This window comes from Acanthisitta chloris, unplaced genomic scaffold (assembly GCF_000695815.1).
Source record: "Acanthisitta chloris isolate BGI_N310 unplaced genomic scaffold, ASM69581v1 scaffold21090, whole genome shotgun sequence".
Lineage (NCBI taxonomy): Eukaryota > Metazoa > Chordata > Aves > Passeriformes > Acanthisittidae > Acanthisitta > Acanthisitta chloris.
In genome coordinates, this window is record NW_008653647.1 from 49,957 (window position 1) to 68,187 (window position 18,231).

Genomic DNA, 18,231 nt, shown 5'->3' on the forward strand with positions numbered 1-18,231 from the left:
TAATCCAGGGCCTGGCTGTGTATTAATCATCTTTGACAAATTACTGTGTGTTGTCTCCATGTTGTGTAAATTCCCATGCATATTTTAGCCTATTACAGTCTCCTAAGAGCAGTAAGTGACACCTTAGTTCCCATCACCTTTATTTTATGGACAGGCTGGTGCAGTGATGAGGTATCAGAGGAAATTCGTACACAAATTCACCTGTCAGTTTATACAAGAGAACAACTCTGTTGTCAGTGCAGCTTTGCAGGGCTATAACAGGTGGCAGTACTGCCACAATACTCACAGATTTCATGCCATTGATCATCAACGTTGCTAATTACGTGGCAGGATGGGTACAAATGTGTGACCTGAACTGACAGCTCAGAGAAAGCTGAGTGGATCACTGAGGTAGGAGTGAGTATGTGGTGGGCTTCCACCTACATACAAGGAAGTGTAAGAGTCACCAGTTTTTCTGCACTGAGAAGGTATCTCTTTTCTTACACTCGAGTGCTGTGTTCCCAGGCATTGTGTTTCTCTTAGGTACAGGATGTTAATAGCAGAAATTCTGTGTGACCCAAGAAATGTGTGATGATAAATATTTCAGGTGCTTTTAGGGATAGATCATGGATTTCCTCTTCTTACATCAAGCCCTCGGGAGCAGACTAGGAGTTACTCATATTCTTCACAATCATCCAAAGGCTGACCTTGTGTAGGTCAGTGAGGTTACTGGTGAATAGAGGGGGCAGAATTTTGCTCTTCGTGCAGCTCACAAAGCAAAGCAGTGCTGTGAGGGCATGTCCCAGCACCCCCTGGTGTGTGGGGGGAGAGGAGGACATGCTGTGAGCAGTGCTGTGCCCCAGGTTATCGTGCTATCAACCAGGCTCCAAACCCGTTCAGTGCCCGGGGGACACACATCTGGTTTCTAGCACAGGCTCAAGCTGTGACAGCATGTCCCTGGCAGAAGCTGAGGCTGGAGCCTCCATGCAGACAAGCTGCTGTATTGCCCTGGAGGGAGTCTGTGTGTGCACCCCCAGACCTCCATAGGACTGTGTGAGGGGTCCCTTTGACCCTGACTGCCTGCAGAAGACCATCTGCTCTTTCTGGGCTCTTGAGTGGTGACTTGGTGGGATAACGCATTATCCTTGTGGAGTATTTCCAAAGTGCAAAGCTCACAGTGCTCAGGGGATGGATTGGAAGAACTCGTCTGTGAGGTACCTTGTGCCTGAGAAGGGACCACTGTAAAGTGCAGCAGTTTAGAATCACGAGCACCAAGGAATCGATTAGTCCAGTATCACTATTTGTACTGCCCTGACTGGAGCAGAGCAGAATGTTCCATGGACACTTGAGAGAGGCAATCTGCTGTGAGTACAAGTCAGAATGTGGCCCAGGCTCTGACACCAGTAAACACAAGCAGATCTCTGTGGATAATACAAGTTTTTTTCTTTTTGATTTTTAGAATCAACCTTGTCCTATGTTAGGCAGCTGGAGGCAAGAGTAAGACAGCTGGAGGAGGAAAATCGCATGCTGCCCCAGGTGGGTGACTTCTGTTGGTGGGATCAGTAGCAGCAGCTAGACAGCCACGCTGGAGTTTGTGTGCTTGAGAGGGAATCAGTATTCCTTGTCCTTCCCGTGTTTGAACTCCCAGATAACCAAAGGCACTCACATCTGTGTGTTCGTTGTGCTCCTGACTGAGTGGGGGATTGATTTAAGGCTATTACAATGCTTTCTTTAATTTTTTTCCTTTACAGGTGTTGATACCTTGCTAAGAAAAATTCCTTGGAAGCTGCTACTTATAATTCATTAATTTACACGTTGAAAATCACAGTGAACTGACCCTTTGCATTCTGCTTTTATCCCAAGAGCTACTTGTTAAACTATCAACTCTTTTTTATAGCTAACCAAAATATTTTGCTCTAAAAATGCTAATGTTATATGTAATAATAATTGGGTTATTTTATTTTTAATATTTTAGATACCTAAATGCATACCTAAATAAATTTAGATACCTAAATGCAAGACTGAAATTAAATTGAATAAATAAGAAATATGAAGTTAAAGGTCTTCCCAAAGTGTTTTGAAGAATGAGAAATCTTGAAGTTCATTAAAAATTAATCAAATATACACTTGTAACTTTTCACATACTAGCACATATTTCTCTTATATTTTGTTAAATAATCCTTGCAAAAATCCATAAATTCTCCAAATGAAGTTGCACACTGGAAGAAAAAAGAAGTTGGATTTTGTTTATATTGAACAATAGTCATTGGTCTGAAGAAGAAAAGTGCTTTTAGTTGGACTTGGTACTGTAACTTGACTGTGAAATCCAAGGTAACAGTGGGATGTAGTAAGAAGTAAAATCCAATGGCTCAGATTAATTAAGGCTGAGATTAGCTAGAGGGTCTCAGCCTCAAGTTAACCATTTCATTAAGGCAGATTTTAAGTCAAGTCTGGTGTTTTTTTTCCTCACCTTTAATATGACTGTTGGAAGGGCCTCTGCAGCTCTTGTTTAGCTCTTGTCTTGCTACATGACCTTGAGCAGTCTACTCTCTACCCTAATTTTTGAATCTGGAAAAGAACAGCAAGAACAGTGAAATGTCTGTCCATTAATGTGTCCGTAGTTTTCAGAAGGAAAGACAGAGGTTGATCCTTAGTGAAAAAAATACTATTTTCTTTTCAAGAACTGCTTTCAGGGCAAATATTAACAAACCCACCCAAGAACACTCTATGCTTTGTCTTGTGTCTGGAACAACACTGGGGGATAAATTGTGCAGAATGTTCTTAGAAGTGGCTATATGTTTTATGTTTTACTTGTCTGAGGTTTGAGGCACCCACAAAACACATTCCCAGATCTTGCCAATGACTGGAACCATCCACATTGTGGGCATCAGGTTCATTGAAAATACCTTAGCTGGGGTGCTAAACCCAGAAAATAGTGCTTGTGAAAACAGCACCTAAGCCTGTAGCTGGTGCAAAAGTGTATGAAACAGAATATGCTGGTGGTGAGGTTTTGAAGAGGAAGAGCTAGGTGAGCAAGGCTGCAAACTGCTCTTTGCTTTTAAATACACAGGTCAGAGTGTGTCTTATGTGTGGTTTTGTTGGCACAAGAATTTGTAGTAGAGTTCTGAAAAATCTCCTAATGTCTCTGGATACTTTATTCTAAGAAACAATGAGTGGCAAGGGTTCACATTTCCTGGTTCATTTTTCTCAGTTTTCCTCCTGAAGAAAGTCATGGCTTTGAGGAGAAGAAGGAAATGTAGACACCAAGCTTTGTGTTTGATTACCTCAGCATTACATCTGCCTGAGTTCCTTTTGGGGGTTTGTTATTCCTGGGAGTACCACCCTGAACGTGCTCTCAGCAGTGATCAGGCCCTGCCACAACAACAAAGGTGCAGGATGGAAATGCTCCTGGCACTGCTTCGATTCCATTTAATGGGAGGAATGGGAGATGTTGGGCACTGAGCCAAACCAAGTGCTTTTGACAAATCGACTGAAAATATACGATGAACTGCACAACCAATCAAGGTTTGTGCCTCTTACTCAGTTTCAGGGTTGTGCCTTAAAATCTTAGCATGCTTTTCACACAGTCCCTCTTTGATGGTGTCTGGAGCACTGGTAGGGTTTGGGAGTTGCAGGATTGCATTTAGAATGGGACAGGTAACAACTTGCACTCATGAGTGCGATGCCTCTGCCAGGTCTTTACTGAAGAGCTCTGTCTTTGCCTCAGACCTCTTTCTCTCCTCCTGCGATGCTTTTCCTCTTTTTCCTCTCTGCTTTCAATATCCTTGCTTTTCCCCCTTTTCTGCTCATGTGTTACACATGAAAATGCTCTGACACATTTGCTGACACCCTCTTCAGATAAATCACTCCTTTCCCCTGTCACTTAGGCGTGGTTCTTTTCTGATTTCTTTTGCTTTGCTTGTCTCCCTCCATATGTATTAGTTTTCTTTTCAAAACCCCACAGACCTCTAATGTAAAGGTTTTATTAATATTTAGTGGCAAGAACATTTCCAGAGAAAATGGTTTTAAGTGCTGTCATCACTATTCAAATGGAACCTAAGTTTCAGTTCACTCTGCTGTACCGAAGGGCTGCTTTGTCAGGGGAATTGCAGTACCACCACTGAGTCAATATTTTAGTTTGATCGGGTAATAGAAAAGATATAAAAATGGGAACGTTCACTTAAGCCTGTTAATTCTCTTCCTGTGCTGCACTGTTGTGGTGGTGGTTCATAGCATAGGAGTGGGTTTAAAAGTTGTGAGAAGCTGTAAATGGGTGTAGGTTTGCTGTGCTGGTGAGAGCTGTTCTTTTTTTGTTGTTGTTCTCTTTTTTCCCTCTCTCAGTAACAAGATATGATCCAGACCTTTTCAATTTCTGGCCACAAATAGGATTTTTGTGCAAGAAAGCAGACACTTTCCAAGATTTATGGTATGCAGCTGGGTCTTCTGTTGGGAATGCCAAACTGTGCTGGTTGTGCCCCAGACAAAGGGTGTGCAGCTTGCACTGGTGCTTCTCAAATGCTCATGTGGGTAAGGCTGTGTGACAGCAATGTGTAGAGGCTAAACTATCTGAGCAAGAACTTGTCTGTCTTGCTGGATGGAGTTCAGGCCAGAGTAGTTCCCCTGTGGGGCTGAAGCAGGAAAGTTCTCTGCAGCTCATGGGCTCTGGCAACGCCTTCTGCTGACTCAAAGTGTACATGGAACTGCAACATCACTGGGGACCGAGTGCTGCAGCTAGCATTAGAAAAGAAAGATAGTATGAACAATTGTGGTGCCCGCCAAAGCTGCTCCATCAGTCCCTTCCTCAGCTGGACAGAGGAGAGAAAATATAATGGAAGGCTCATGGATTGACAGAAGCACAGGGAGAGATCACTCACCAGTTACTGTCACGGGCAGAACAGACTTGGCGTGGGGAAATCAGCTTAATTTATTACCATTGAAATCAGTATAGGATAATGAGAAAGAAAAACTAAACCTTAGAACACTTTCCTCTCACCCCTCCCTTCTTACAGGGCTCAACTTTACTCCTGATTTTCTCTAGCTCCTTCCCATCAGCAGCACAGGGTGACAGGGAATGGAGGCTGCAGTCACTTCATCACATGCTGTCTCTGCTGCTGCTTACTCCTCAGGGAGAGAACTCCTCACACTCTTCCCCTGCTCTAGTGTGAGGGCTCTCCTATGGGAGACAGCCTTCCATGAACTGTGAACCTCCATGGGTTACAGGAGAGGGTGAACCTCTGGATTTCCCCAGAGGCACTACCACTATCACTGATAGTGCCAGGTCCACGTTGGAGCCACTGGCATTGGCACTGCTGGACACAAGGGAAGCTTCTAGAAGCTTCTCACAGAAGCCATTCCTAAAGCTCCCCCCACTATTAAAACCTTGCCATGCAAACCCAGTGCACCAGAACATGCGCCTGTCTGTATTGTAATGAAGATACTCAGCAATAATAGAGAAAATATGCAGGAATCAAACAATGGATTTGGATCCCAGCTTCAGATTCCTGGGCTGTGACAGACCTGTGATGTCAGTGAGTAGCTTCAGATGACTGTAAACAGAAGTGTCCTCCCAGACTTGCTGTGGTGTGTAACTGCTATCTGTGCTGTATGCCAGGGGAAGTCAGATCAAGATCTGGCATCCACATGTCAATTAACTGAAGATATCCCTGAATTTTTTGTAGGGGCAGTATTTCAGGGCTGATAAGCTCAGCTGAAATGTTATGGAAATGCAGACATCTGTCATATGACAGTGAATGCATTTGCAAAAGATATACTTGGCACGTCACCCAATTTAAATTGCTTCACTTCTTATTTGTTTCCTGGGAGGAGGGAGCAGCAGGCAGAGATGGAGAACTGTCAGACATTTACCCCATCCAACTCTTTGTCCTTGTAATTTAGGTTTACCTTTCAGTGAAAGGGGAGGGAAGTATTGACAGGATGCTGCAGTGGAGCTGGTGGCTGGATGCACGGAGCTGAGCTCCCAACTCCACATTGCACAGCACCAAAGCCATGAGGCAGGGGTGGAGTCCTGCTCCCTCTCACCTGGGCTTTGCTGACTCCTTTGTTTCCTCATTCTTTCCTTTCCAGGTCTTTTGGTTGGTTTACATGTCTTTTTGTTGTATCTCTTTTCATTTGCACTGTTGCTTCAGGCACTTTTTGGAGGTTTGCATCCTTGCTAGCCTTTTCCTGTCCTGGTATGTTTAACTAGGAAGTGGCAGGCATGACCCTTAAGCACACACTAGTTTATTTCTAGGCTCTTCCAACACTTTCTATTTCCCTCTTTCTTCCCCTTTCTGTTAGATTATCACCCTTTACTTCAATCCATTTCCAAATCTTTCAGAAACCTTTTGCTGAGATCTGTGGGGTTTTTTTTATTTTCCCTCTGCATGATGTGGTTTTAATTATAAATCTAATTAGAAGATGGGAACTGTTTGGTTAGTGGGTTTTTTTTGTAAAATCTGTGTCACTCACAGTCCAATACTGTTTGTCTCCTCCCTTTCATAGCATATAGAAGAATAGAGAATCCTTCAACAAAAATGTAATTAAACCCCATTGAACAAACTCACATTACCTAATCATGTCATCAAATATTTGCTGAAAGAAAGTAAATCAAGAGCATCCACTCACCCAGTTCTTTCATGTGCTCTCATCCTCCGTTGAAATTAAGAGGTCATTCATGGAAGACTTCAGTTTCCAGCAGCTGAGGTTCTGACCAGAGTCTTTGTCTCAAGGTGTCCATCGTAGTTGGCATGGGCAGGCTGCATGGCAAGAGCTCATGACCTTGATGTTACCAAGACACAAATGCAAGAAAAATCTGGTGTACAAAGAGTTCCTTTTCAGAGAGGACAGATACTTGTTTTCCAGCAGTAACTCCAGAAGTCTGGAGTTACTTTGTACTTTTGATTTTCTAGTAGACTCCATCAAATCTTCCAGATTTTAAATAGAGGTGGTCTTTGTATGTGTGGCTTACCAAGATGAGGAGGTGCTACAGCCCTGGACACACTGTTTAGCAAAAGAGCTTTGTGAAGGCCCTGCTGAAAATGGCTGTTTCTGGGGATGTGTAGCCAGGAATGGTTTTGACCACTTAGAAATCTGAGTGTGTTTCTAATCCACTATGAGGGTGTGTGGATTTTGGCAGCAATATGCTGTAGAGGTTTCTCCTAAGGTCTTTGAGAACAGGTGGAAAACTGCAGCATTTGAAAATGGTGTATTTTAATTGACAGGAATGTTCCCTAAAAAAAATTGTTGCTGTTTCTTCAGTGCATTATTAATCCAGCAGAGAAATATGCTGCAGTTATTGCTTTGTTTTTTCTTTCTCCTGCGTGTTGGAAACAAGCTGACAAACACAGCCTATATTTGCTTTGAGCTTAACAAGGAAATTGAGGGCTGGAGAAACCAGAAAAAAAGCTTTGAAAATCAAGTAGCAATTGAACTGGTGTGGCAGTTACCCAGCAGGAAGGATTTACTTCCCAGTAAACCACTTGCCTCTGGGATAAGATGCTACTGGAGAATGAGGTCTTGTGTTTGTTGAGGGAGTGCTCCACTCGTGAGTGAACAGAGCAGTGCCCATTCTCTTGGAAGCTTTGGTGAGGTGACTGTGAGTGTCCTCAGGGCAGACATGGACTGTGTTTTCCCCTGCTTGGCTCTCCCTGTGTGCTGCAGGGAGGTTGTGGATTGTGTGCACACTGCCTCTGGAGGGCCTGGCAGAGACAGTCCCATGGACTCAAGTTGGGCAGTGGGCTTGGCACTACAGTGCTTTTCATTCATAACTGTTCTTATCAACAATAGAGATTGAAAAAATGAAGCTTTTTACTGGCTCATGATTAGTTCTTTCCATCAAAGAATATTCTTTTCTACAGAGGGGACTTTATTCTGATCATGACCAGGGTACAGTGCAGGGTTTGCCTCTGGTGCTGTGGGAAAATGGCCTTAACATTTAGGAAACCTTAACATTTTGCAGTCAGTATGAGTGAGATGCTAAATTTCCATTCATCTGGGTTTTGTACTATGTGATATTATGGGGTTGAGTCAGATTTCCTGTGCTTTCTATTCACTCGAGTCACGTATCAGCATTATTTTGTAGATCTACTTTTAACAGAAAATGGACCTGCACATTCAGTGACTGCACTCTCCTATCCTTGTGGGAAACCATACACAGGATGTAATGTGGGTTTTAACAGCTCTCTGCAGTGGTATGGTCTGCACAGAGCACACTTTAGGCTCAGAGAAGGCGACATGCAAACCATGCTGTAGCTTGGGCCCAAGGGCTGGACAGGGGCCATAGGGAAGGTTGGTTGTGTGGGCTGAACAAAAAGGTATATTTTTTCTCAGGTGCTCATGTTATGCAACACTGTTTATTCAAAATAACTCAGGATGTTGAAAGTTAATACAGAGTTCAGCACTATGGAGTCACGACTTCATCCCTCCTGTCTGATTTGGTTCCACTTCCAAAGCTTTGTTCCTGGATAATGAATGAAAAGATCTGTCACACAGGATATCTACTTTGGATGACTTAATGCAAGTGCTGTATGTGGAGCTAGGGAAGAGAAGGAAGGGAACATGATTTTCCCTCCCATCCTTGAGACCCTGCTTAGAGTTCAGTTGTAATTTGGGCTCGGAAGTGACGGAGTGTGAGGAAACTGAGTCCAAGTTTTGGTGGAAGATGAGATGTTGCCATGCTCCCCCTGTGCAAGAAGCAGCTGTGATGGCTCTGCAAATTTTCTCCTGCCCTAAGGCCCCTTGTTTTTAGACAGCATCACCTTGGCAAAGTGCCTTTTGCTCCTGTTTTGCTTCACTGCCTCAGGAACTCGTAACCAGTTCTGGAGTGTCTCCAGGCTCACAGGACCAACCTTCAGGCTGGTCATCCCCATCATCTGCTGGAATAATCTTCCCCCAAAGCAGTCAGAAACTTCTTTTGCCTCCGTGGAGTGGCCTCACCTGAGATGAGAAGTCCCTGAGCTGAAGGATGGGTCTTCATGGCTGCAAAATCTGCCTAATGTTTTAAGGAAAGCTTATGTCTCATCAAAAACAGAGGGAGAAGGGAGAAGGATGTCCACAGGGGAAGTACTAATGTTCAGCCTCCTACCAACATGTGTTGGGAGCACTGCTTAAAGCAGTGTGTTCATGAGTTTCTTGTTCTCGTGAAGGGGGACAAAAGTGTGCTGCATATGGCATGAAGAGGCTGTGGAGGACAACTGCCTGGAGGAAGGTTTGAACTCTGAGATCAGCACAATTTGCAGGAGGTTTGGATTTCCCTGTATTCAGGAGGCTTTACATGTACAATCTGTACTAATTTTGTCAGGATTTTAATGGCAGTATCTCTGTTTCACCATTCAAAACTGACCAAAATCTTGCTGGCCCCAAAGTTAGTAAAGAAACAGAATACATCGACTTATAAAAGCCACTGAATTCATCCTAACCCAGAATTGTTTCAATCTGCTTTATTACCCCTTTTCCTTCCTCTTTCATTTCCTTTCCCGGAGTGTAGCATTAACTGGCCAGTCACTAACAGATCTATAAATTCTTCCCAAAGCAAAATAAGTCCTAAACCCCCTTCCATACATCACAGCAAATTGGTAATAGTCACTGCTGGGGAGAATTGCAAGATGATGCACTGCACACTGCCCTGAGTGGGTGCTGGTGTTATCAGCCTGGTCAGGAGATCCATTAGTGCCCACTATTGTGGATAACATGGATCCACTGCTTGGCAGGAGGCCAGCACTGAATGATAAGTTTGTGTATGAAATGGGGTTTCAGATTCAGGCTTAAAATGCCTTTTTCCATGAGTTTAGCATATGCAGCATTCTGGTTTTATTTTCTTATTTGTTTTTAGGGTTTTTTTGTTGAATATGTGAGGTTCAGTCCTGCAGAGGATTGCTGGGGTGGAGTCAATGCGTTGAGTAGCTGTAAGGGTTCTCTCTTTGGCACTGCTGTGAGCTGTGCAGTGCTGGTCACAAAGACCTGGGCATGTCCCAACAGTTTATAAACTTCCTTTGTCCTGGTGTACTTTCCAGTTAGTTTTCAGGCAGATTGTGTCTGTGAAGTTCAGCCTCATGTCATCACTCTGTGCCCTTTCTCTCCCACACCTACCTTCATCTTTCCTGTTGTTTAGATTAGAGACAGCCCACCCCCCCGAAAAAAAGACTGCAATGTGTTATGTGCTTGCTCAGTAGGGCAAATGAGTGCACATCAGGGCACTCATTCTGATCAGATGCTCTTTCCACTGTCATTATTTTTCCTTCAGATATGCATTTCCCACACATTCCAGGCAGAATTACTTCTACATTATTTCTTAATGTTTTCTACAGTGTTTTCTAGTCTCCAAGAAAGGAACTTTCCATCTCTCAGTCTTTGAAATGTTCTACTTCTTTATATTTCTCATTTTTTTAAACAAAGTTCTGCACAAAGAAAAGAGTGACAAGCAGGTCAGGTTGACAGCACCTCAGAAGTGTCCGCTCAGGCCATCTCTGCCACTGCAGCGATCACATTGCTGCCCACGAATGCAGCAGGGGTATTTTTAGCAATTCTCTGAAGCAGGCTGCTTGTTCAGGTTACCTCAGCACTGCAGTCGCTCCAGGAGGTGCTTTACATCCTGCAAAGTTTGAGGTGACTGAGCTGGAAGAGTTGAGGTAGCTTGGACCGGTTTGGCAGTGTCCTGAAGAACCCTTGTGAGTGTTCACTGGGAGGAGAAAGCCCCTGAGGTTGTCTCTGCTGGGGACAAATTGACATCTCGCAGGCAGAGGGGGTCATGCCCTTGCACCAGAGCGGCCAGAGGCTGGGAAGGAGTGAGCTGGCAGCCCAGACCACCTGGCTCCTTCCCTGGTCAGCTGTGGCTGAGCTTGTGTTGCAAACTTTGTAGCAATGTTCAAAAATGTGAGTTTTGTTGAAGGAACAACCTCCAGAATTACTGGGATTAAATTAGACATTCTGGAGTTGAAACTCTCTCTCTAAACTTTGCAGCACCTCTGTGAGGCAATGCACACACATAGTTTTGTTACTATGTCCTGATTTTTCAGGGAGACACCCTTGAGGGCCACAACATTTGGGTGACACTCAGCAGTGCCACTTGCGCTGCCTCATGTGGATCTTGGTTATTGTGGCACAGAAAGAGGGGGACTTTGGAGTAACACAAGCCTTCAGTGCTTCTCAGCCTTTTAAAAAAGAACAATAAGTAACTGAGATCTGTTTTCATTAGTGACCAACCCTTTTCTTTATTAAATAGTGTTTAATTTTTTGCGAAGGATCCCATTAGGATGCCAGGAGGGGCGGAGGGGAGTCACTGCTCTGCAAACGAGCCAGCTAGCAGCAGTGGACATGGCTCAGCCTCTCAGCAGTCTGACTCAGTGGTAAATGCTCTGAAGGTAACGCTCCTCTGGTGTACAGTCCATGCAAAACGTCCTGTCTGTTCTCAACACGTGTCGTATTGTCCTGGCAACATTCCTGTGGACACCACTGGGATGTTACTGTCATGAGTGAGATTGTTTTGTGTGTCACTCATTGCATCTGTGGACTGTGTGTTCCTTGGGCAGGAATCTGGCCCTCACAACTGTGATACCAGCTCTAGCTGCTCTCCATGTTACTTACACCTGTAGTTTTTCTTTGAAGCTGAAAGTGCTGTTTTGCTGACTAAGGAAGCCTTTCTACTTCATCAAGGATGCATATTTGTGCTCCAGTGGAATGCAATGGATTCCTATAACCCATGCAGAGAGAAATACTTTAATGCAAAGATAAAGCCAAGGCACATGGTATATTCATATATTCAAAAATAGCAGAGCCTTTGGCTGAAGACCATGCACCATGATCCCAAGGTCAGTGTTGAAACTTCTGTGGGAGCAGATGTGGTTTGCCTTGAAGTCAGGGCTGGATTGCAAAGGCCTGTGTGGCATTGATACACAGCAAGTGACACAAGTAATCACAGAGGCAAAGGTGCAAGTGCGGGCTTATGTCAACAGAGAAACTGTTGAACAATGAAACTTATGTCAACAGTGAAACTGTTTCAACTAAAGAAACTGGTAAAGTGTTACAGGAATCAAAGCTTTATCGGCTGATGTGAGTCAACAAGTGGCTGGGTTCACTGCCTCGCTGCAGCACAGGTCTCAGCGGTGTCCATGCTCCTCTGAAGGGGAATAAAAACTGATGAAGAGCTGAGCAGAGAGCAGGGACTACATATTCCTCTCTCCTAATGCTGGCTCAGATATGATTGTTTTCTGGTGCTTTGTGCAAGTCTTCTTTCCCATACTTCCCCAAGTAGCTAAACTGCTTTAATATCTATTCAGTTAAGTGAGTGTTATTCCTCGCCTATACAGATGTTGCAAGGACATACTTGGAGGGGTAGGTCTGCACTCCTTCAGGGGAGAACCAGAAGGGACTTCTGTGGACATTTGCTCTGATTTTGAGCTTTGTGGAGACACACAGTAAGAGCTCAGTAGTGCTGATGTCTTGCCTGGACATCCAAGGTCCTGCACAGGGTATTATCTTCCTCATGGCCAGGTGACATTGACTTCTCCTTTGTGAAGCCTGAGGAAATGGGTTTGTACAAGTGAACTGTGCACAAATTACAGCAATAAGATCCCTTCCTGTAACACAAAACCTGGGTGCAGTGCTTCACAGCAGCCACCTTGCCTGTTTTCGTGGCATCCAAAGGTGGGAGACAGTGGGGAGTGCTCCAGCCCCTCTCCCTGTGCACACGATGGCAGGTCCTCTCTGTTGTGGTCACACCAACCACATCCCTGTCAGCAGCACTGTGCAAGAGTGCACTGGTGTCACTCTTGTACAACATTCCCAGCTCCTGAGGGCAGCCGTGCTCAAGGTTCTCTGTGCATATTCCATGTGTTTTACCTGCTGCTGCCTAGGAAATATAGCCATGCCAGGTAATTTTCTCAAGAGATCATGTGTAATTATGGAAATAAACTTTTTGTTGTTCTCTTAAAATACCCCTTGGCAAAGGCACTTCCCTGAAAGGAGCATTTAACAACATGCCTTTGACAACCTATAGTAACAGCTGGTTGGGGTGAGTGAAATATTGGAACAATGGCTAATACTTTGATTGCTGAAATGGATTGCTAAGATATACACAGAATTTAGTTCAGTATGATATGAAAATTGAGCTTTTAGTTCACTAGGAGGTACTGCAGCAGGCAGCAATAGATATAAATGAACTGTTAGACTGAAATGGAAAGTGAGCTGTCAGCCCAACAGACTGCCCAACCTTCCCCATGCCCAGCCAGAGAGGAGACCTCACTGTTTCCCAGAGTGAGGCATGTAGGTTTGATCTCACCTCACTTGCATCACTTAGCAGAATCAGATGCAGGAGAAAGAACATGCCAACATCAAGAGCCTGATTTTCTTTATGAATTTGGCAATTTGGAATTCTTGCAAGAAATAAATAGTCTTTGTTATAACACCTTATTGCTAGTGCAAACCACTTCTGCACAGCAAGAAATCTAAGGAGCAAGTATGTATTTTCAAGGCACAGATCCATTAGGATACAGAGGGAGTTAGTTGCTAAAAATATTGCTGTTGTTTACCTAAGTAAACTTTTAAAAAAAATGTTTTTTGAAATTGCCTGGGAATCTCCTGCTGGTGGAGACAGTGGGGAACAAGGGCAGAGGTCTGCCATGCAGCCAGTGTGATAAGGCTCTTCCATGGCCTGCTCCATCAGGCAGGATGGTTGGAAGGAGAAGCTGCCATGCTTGGGCCTTGGCAATCCTCCCCACCCTGCCAGTGGTTCTGGGCTTATTCCTGGTGTGCAAGTGACACCACTGGGGGGCAATCAGTAGTTATTCCATATGGCAGATTGTGTTTGGTTCCTTTTGGAAGTTGTATCTGACCAAACTGCCTGCTGGTGATGTCCCACACAGGTTGGCTTTGCAGGCCAGGGTTTATATGCATGGAATGATGGTCTGAGTGCCTGAATAACCAAGGGCACAGGCTCACATGGAAAATTGGCATTGGGTTTTCCTATCCTGAGGTCAGTGTCACCTGCTGGAAACTCCACTGTGACACTACAAATCAAGGTATGCTTTAATGAGTCAGGGGCTGAGGCTAAGTACAGGAGGTGCTGAAGAAAAGTAAGAGTTCTGTGGTACTTGGCAGGTCAGGCAGGAAGATTTAATGATCTCTCCTGCCCTGAAATCCAGTGCACTGTAATCACTCCAATTATCTTCAAATATAATTGCCCATGTTCAGGAAGGATCCAGAAAAGCTTGAGTATACTACTCTTCTTATTTGTGGCTGCAAAACAAATTTGTAAAATAAAATTTCCTTTTTGTTTTTTTTCAAACATACCTTTGTCTTGGAAGCTCAGGAAAATATACATCAGGAGGCTAGTAAAGGCTCTGACCACTAAGTTAGTGAGACAGATAAAGCTGTTGCTGAAGGAATGTGCAGTATAAGTTTAAGGTGTATAATTTTATATTCCATATTGAGCCTGGAAACACCTGATGATGCAAAGTAATTTTTGTTTAAATGCTGACAATATGCCTGGGAAGTTTTATATGGAAATTAAGTCAATTACTGTTTCTATAATGCAATTAGTTTTATTAGGAATACTGTAATGCTAACATGTTAGTTAGTATTGATCAGAAAAATCTATGTGTGATAATATATCTGGGATAAAGCACTGTATAACTCAGCTGACCTGAATTTATCCTTCATAAGAATAAAATTTGGCAAGTGTGATGAAGCCTGGCAACCTCAGTTTCCCCACCTGAACAATGGCCCCTATGTATTTTCCTGCCTATGCCATTCCTTTGCAATATATGGATTAAAAAAGCAGTTTCTAACTCATACATGTTTAATAGTAATCCATAAAAGTTCTTGTGATGTAAGTAATGCCACTTCTAAAATGCTAAATTTGACATTTTCACTTCATTTGTGTAAATCTCAAATATATACTTGTATCCTGCCTTGTCCCTTTGTTCCCCAAGCTCTGTTGCTTGGAGAACAAAGTTGCTGACTTTTATAATCTGTGTCTGATTTGACTATTGATATATTATTATACTTTTAAAGTAGTTGGTTATTTCCTTTCTGGTTTTGCTTTCTCCTATATCCATCTAGTCCATGTTAAAAGCACAGTGGATTTGTGATACGCTAATTATCATGTTTCTTTTCTTTTACATTCTCCTTGCAGCTCCTGTAGCTCACTGTTTCACTGCAGCCTTATGCACTGTGGGTGTTCCAAATGAAACATTTGCCATGGCATTGTTTTGCCTGGAAAAACAGTGGAATGCTGACAAATTTCATTTTGGGCTCCATAATTTTGATGCATAGTCTTGACTGGTACCAAAATGCAGATAAGGATGTAAAATTCATGTTGTAAGAACTTTATGGTGTTATATGACTATGTTGGTGTTTTATTAAGGTGACAGAGGTCGAATTCTTTCCTCAGGATGTGCATATGGATTTGGTACCTCCTCATCAACAATGCATTTGGAAACATTTTTGCTTTGTATTTATATACTTGCATTGTCTTAGGAAAACATAGCTACATCTGGCAGCAGGTTTAGAGGTAGTTTATCATGTATTAGTGAGCATGGAGGTAATTCCAAAGCACAGGAATGTCTGGATTAAGCCTGGAGGGTTGTCCTTCATGATTTTCCTCAGGGTACCGGTAAGTTTTGTTCACAGGGCTTCAGCACACTCACTTGAGCTGGGAGCTGAAGGGAAGGTGAGATATGCCAGTTGGAATTGGGGCAGGAGGGTTCAGGGAGCCGAGATCTCCATGGTATTCCATGCTGCACATGAAGCACCGCAGGCTGGAATAAGTAGATATTTGGTGATACATCTGCAGAAATTCAGCCTATATCATCCCATGTTTCTGAAAAGGAGGCAAATAAAATGACTCTGATGCCTTTGAGACCCAGGTATCTGTTGTGCTGTAGGCCAAAGCAAAAGTGGTTGCTGATAAAGATTTTTGTTTCCCACCCATAAAAATAGCATGAGAATTCATTTTGGCCACACCTTGTCAGTTGTGCTTAGGTTTTCACCTTTCTGGGGCTCTTCTTCTATGTTTGTCCCTTCCTAGCAATCAGAGGTCACTTGTTCAGCTGGAAATAAAGGACTTTGAGAAGTGTCACCTTTCAGTTTATTACTGTGTCAGCATTAGCTGCTTGGTAAATATTGCCTTAATATTTATTGACCAGAAAAATGTTTGAAAGTCGTATGTAGGTGTGATGTGCCTTCTCACAAAAGCTATCCAAGAGACCTTTCTTTTTGATAACATTAAATTAGGAAAATCAGCAACCAAACATTGGAAAGAATCTTATATCCAGCCCTGGCTCTGCCATAGACAGCTGATTTGGGAGGTTTCACTGAAAACCTGTTTTTCATGCTTTCACCACTGCAGTGTTTCACAGTACAGCAAACATACCTAAAACACGCATGTATTTTTATGATGATGACTTGTGATTGCAGGCTGCAAGATTCTGGTCATCTGGCAAGTTTGCAGGGTTTGGGTTATGCACTGGCATTGAAGACAGTTCCCTTCAAAGGACTTCAATTTATTTGACCCTGTGCAGTAAGACTCTAGTCTTGTTGCTTCCAGTCTGGGAGTATTTCTGGTTTTCATGCTTATACTCAGGTTTTCTTCAGCAAAGGCTCAGAGGAACTGGGTTATTTCCCATCTCTTGCACAAGATCACAGTAGGACCTTGGGGTTGTTCTGCCTTTGCTCATCAGCGGTAGGAACTATCATTTCTGGATATCAGCTTCCCAGGATCCAGCTGCTCTGTGTTTATTCAGTTCCAGCTAATGCAGTGTCTGTTCACTGCTGGACTTCAGGCACAGTTAGAATACAAATAATAACGACAGTAGAAAGCAGATTTTACCTTTCTTGACAGTCATATTGCTGTTGACCCAGAGATTAATGGGTGGTTCTATAGCAGTTACACTTTAGCTGGTTGCTAGCTGATTATTATTAAGCGGAAATAATCTTAAATTGCAATTCACATTGTCTTGGGAATCACCATTCTTGTCACTAGTGGCCCCTGAAAAAGAGGCCTGGTGACAGGACACAAGCCACTGTTCTCCTGCTTATAGTCAGTCAGTCTTTCTGTAAGTCCTTATAAAATACTTCTCTAATTTTTTGGGGTTTCATTTCTTTGTCTTTTTAATTCCATAATTGTAACAGGGATGTTAAGTACAGTATAGCACAGTGACTATATGCACAATTCCTCTGACCTCCAGGAAGAACAAATGAAACACTCTTTATGCCTTGCTTGATTTTAAGAGAACAAGTAAATCCTTTGAAAAAAGAGGAGAACTGCTCTGTGCTTTTTAAACTGGAAATGTTTAGACACCTCTGGACTGAATTGCCTTCTGTAAGAAGGGAAAAAGTTTGAACAAAGTTTCAGTCAAGGCCTGTAAATGCCCTCAGTCTTGTATCCGAGGCATAAAATAACCTGGTGGTGCACGTGCTAATTCATTTGTCTCTGTTTTTAATCATTCTTCCCTAGAAGCATGTGCTTTCTGTGTTCAGAAGGAATGTTGTGTCCCTTGGGAAACTCTCTGTGCTCCTGTTGTGTGTCCCTCCCCTCCACCCTTCTCTGTGCTGCATGGTGTGTGCACCCAACCTGTGGTGTTGCCAGATGCATGTCCATATGAACTCCAGTGCATCTTAACTGGTGATAATGAGATCTCTTTCTATCCCTCCCTTTAGGTTGTGTGGAGGAAACTTGGAGATGCTGCAGGGTCGTGCCCTGGAATTAGACAACACTTGTCAGGAAATCAGTATAAAGGACCTATGTAAGAGGCCCTTCAGCCCTCTGAAGAGCAAGAGTTTGAACTGCTGATGGGAGGGAAAGGACTGTGTCCACCACAATTTCCAGCTGACGACGGGGTGTCTGTATGCACTGCAAGAGACTTGCTTGGAAACTAGTTGAGATTCTGCACAGAGGTGTGTCCGGGGAGCTGTGTTGTCAGTGCCCTCAATCCTGCTGTTCCAGTATCCTGCCTAGTGAAACGCTGCACCCTCACTGCAACACACCACCTTTATAAGCACTGAGGTACTTCCATCCTAACTAAAAGATATTTGGGATTCTGCAGGAGTTACGCAAAATAAGTTTTCTTTTGTGTAGTTACAGCAAATCTCTGATGGGTCTGAACGAGTTTTCCACTGGATTTGACAGAGGTTTTTGACCAGACTGGAGAGAGATTGACAAACTGTGCCTTTAGTCTCCGAAGTTTTGAGAAAGTCGCTTCTTAGTAACTCACACTTCAGTCTGTAAAGGATCAGTTAAAGGTGCTTAGGCAATTTCCA

The 18,231-nt window shown here is 43.4% G+C and overlaps 1 protein-coding gene across 1 annotated transcript in view; it reads left to right on the top strand.

The window, feature by feature from the left end:
- The window catches only part of CCDC85A (coiled-coil domain containing 85A), a gene marked incomplete at its 5' end in the record, with an annotated part of 65,030 nt that extends 47,309 nt beyond the window's left edge, over positions 1 to 17,721 (top strand). The window contains 3 exons of the mRNA XM_009081944.1: positions 1,439 to 1,515; positions 11,217 to 11,336; positions 17,632 to 17,721. Coding sequence (XP_009080192.1) covers positions 1,439 to 1,515; positions 11,217 to 11,336; positions 17,632 to 17,721 — 287 coding nt within the window. The remainder of the gene's footprint in view (positions 1 to 1,438; positions 1,516 to 11,216; positions 11,337 to 17,631) is intronic.
- Between the last annotated feature and the right edge of the window lie 510 nt (positions 17,722 to 18,231).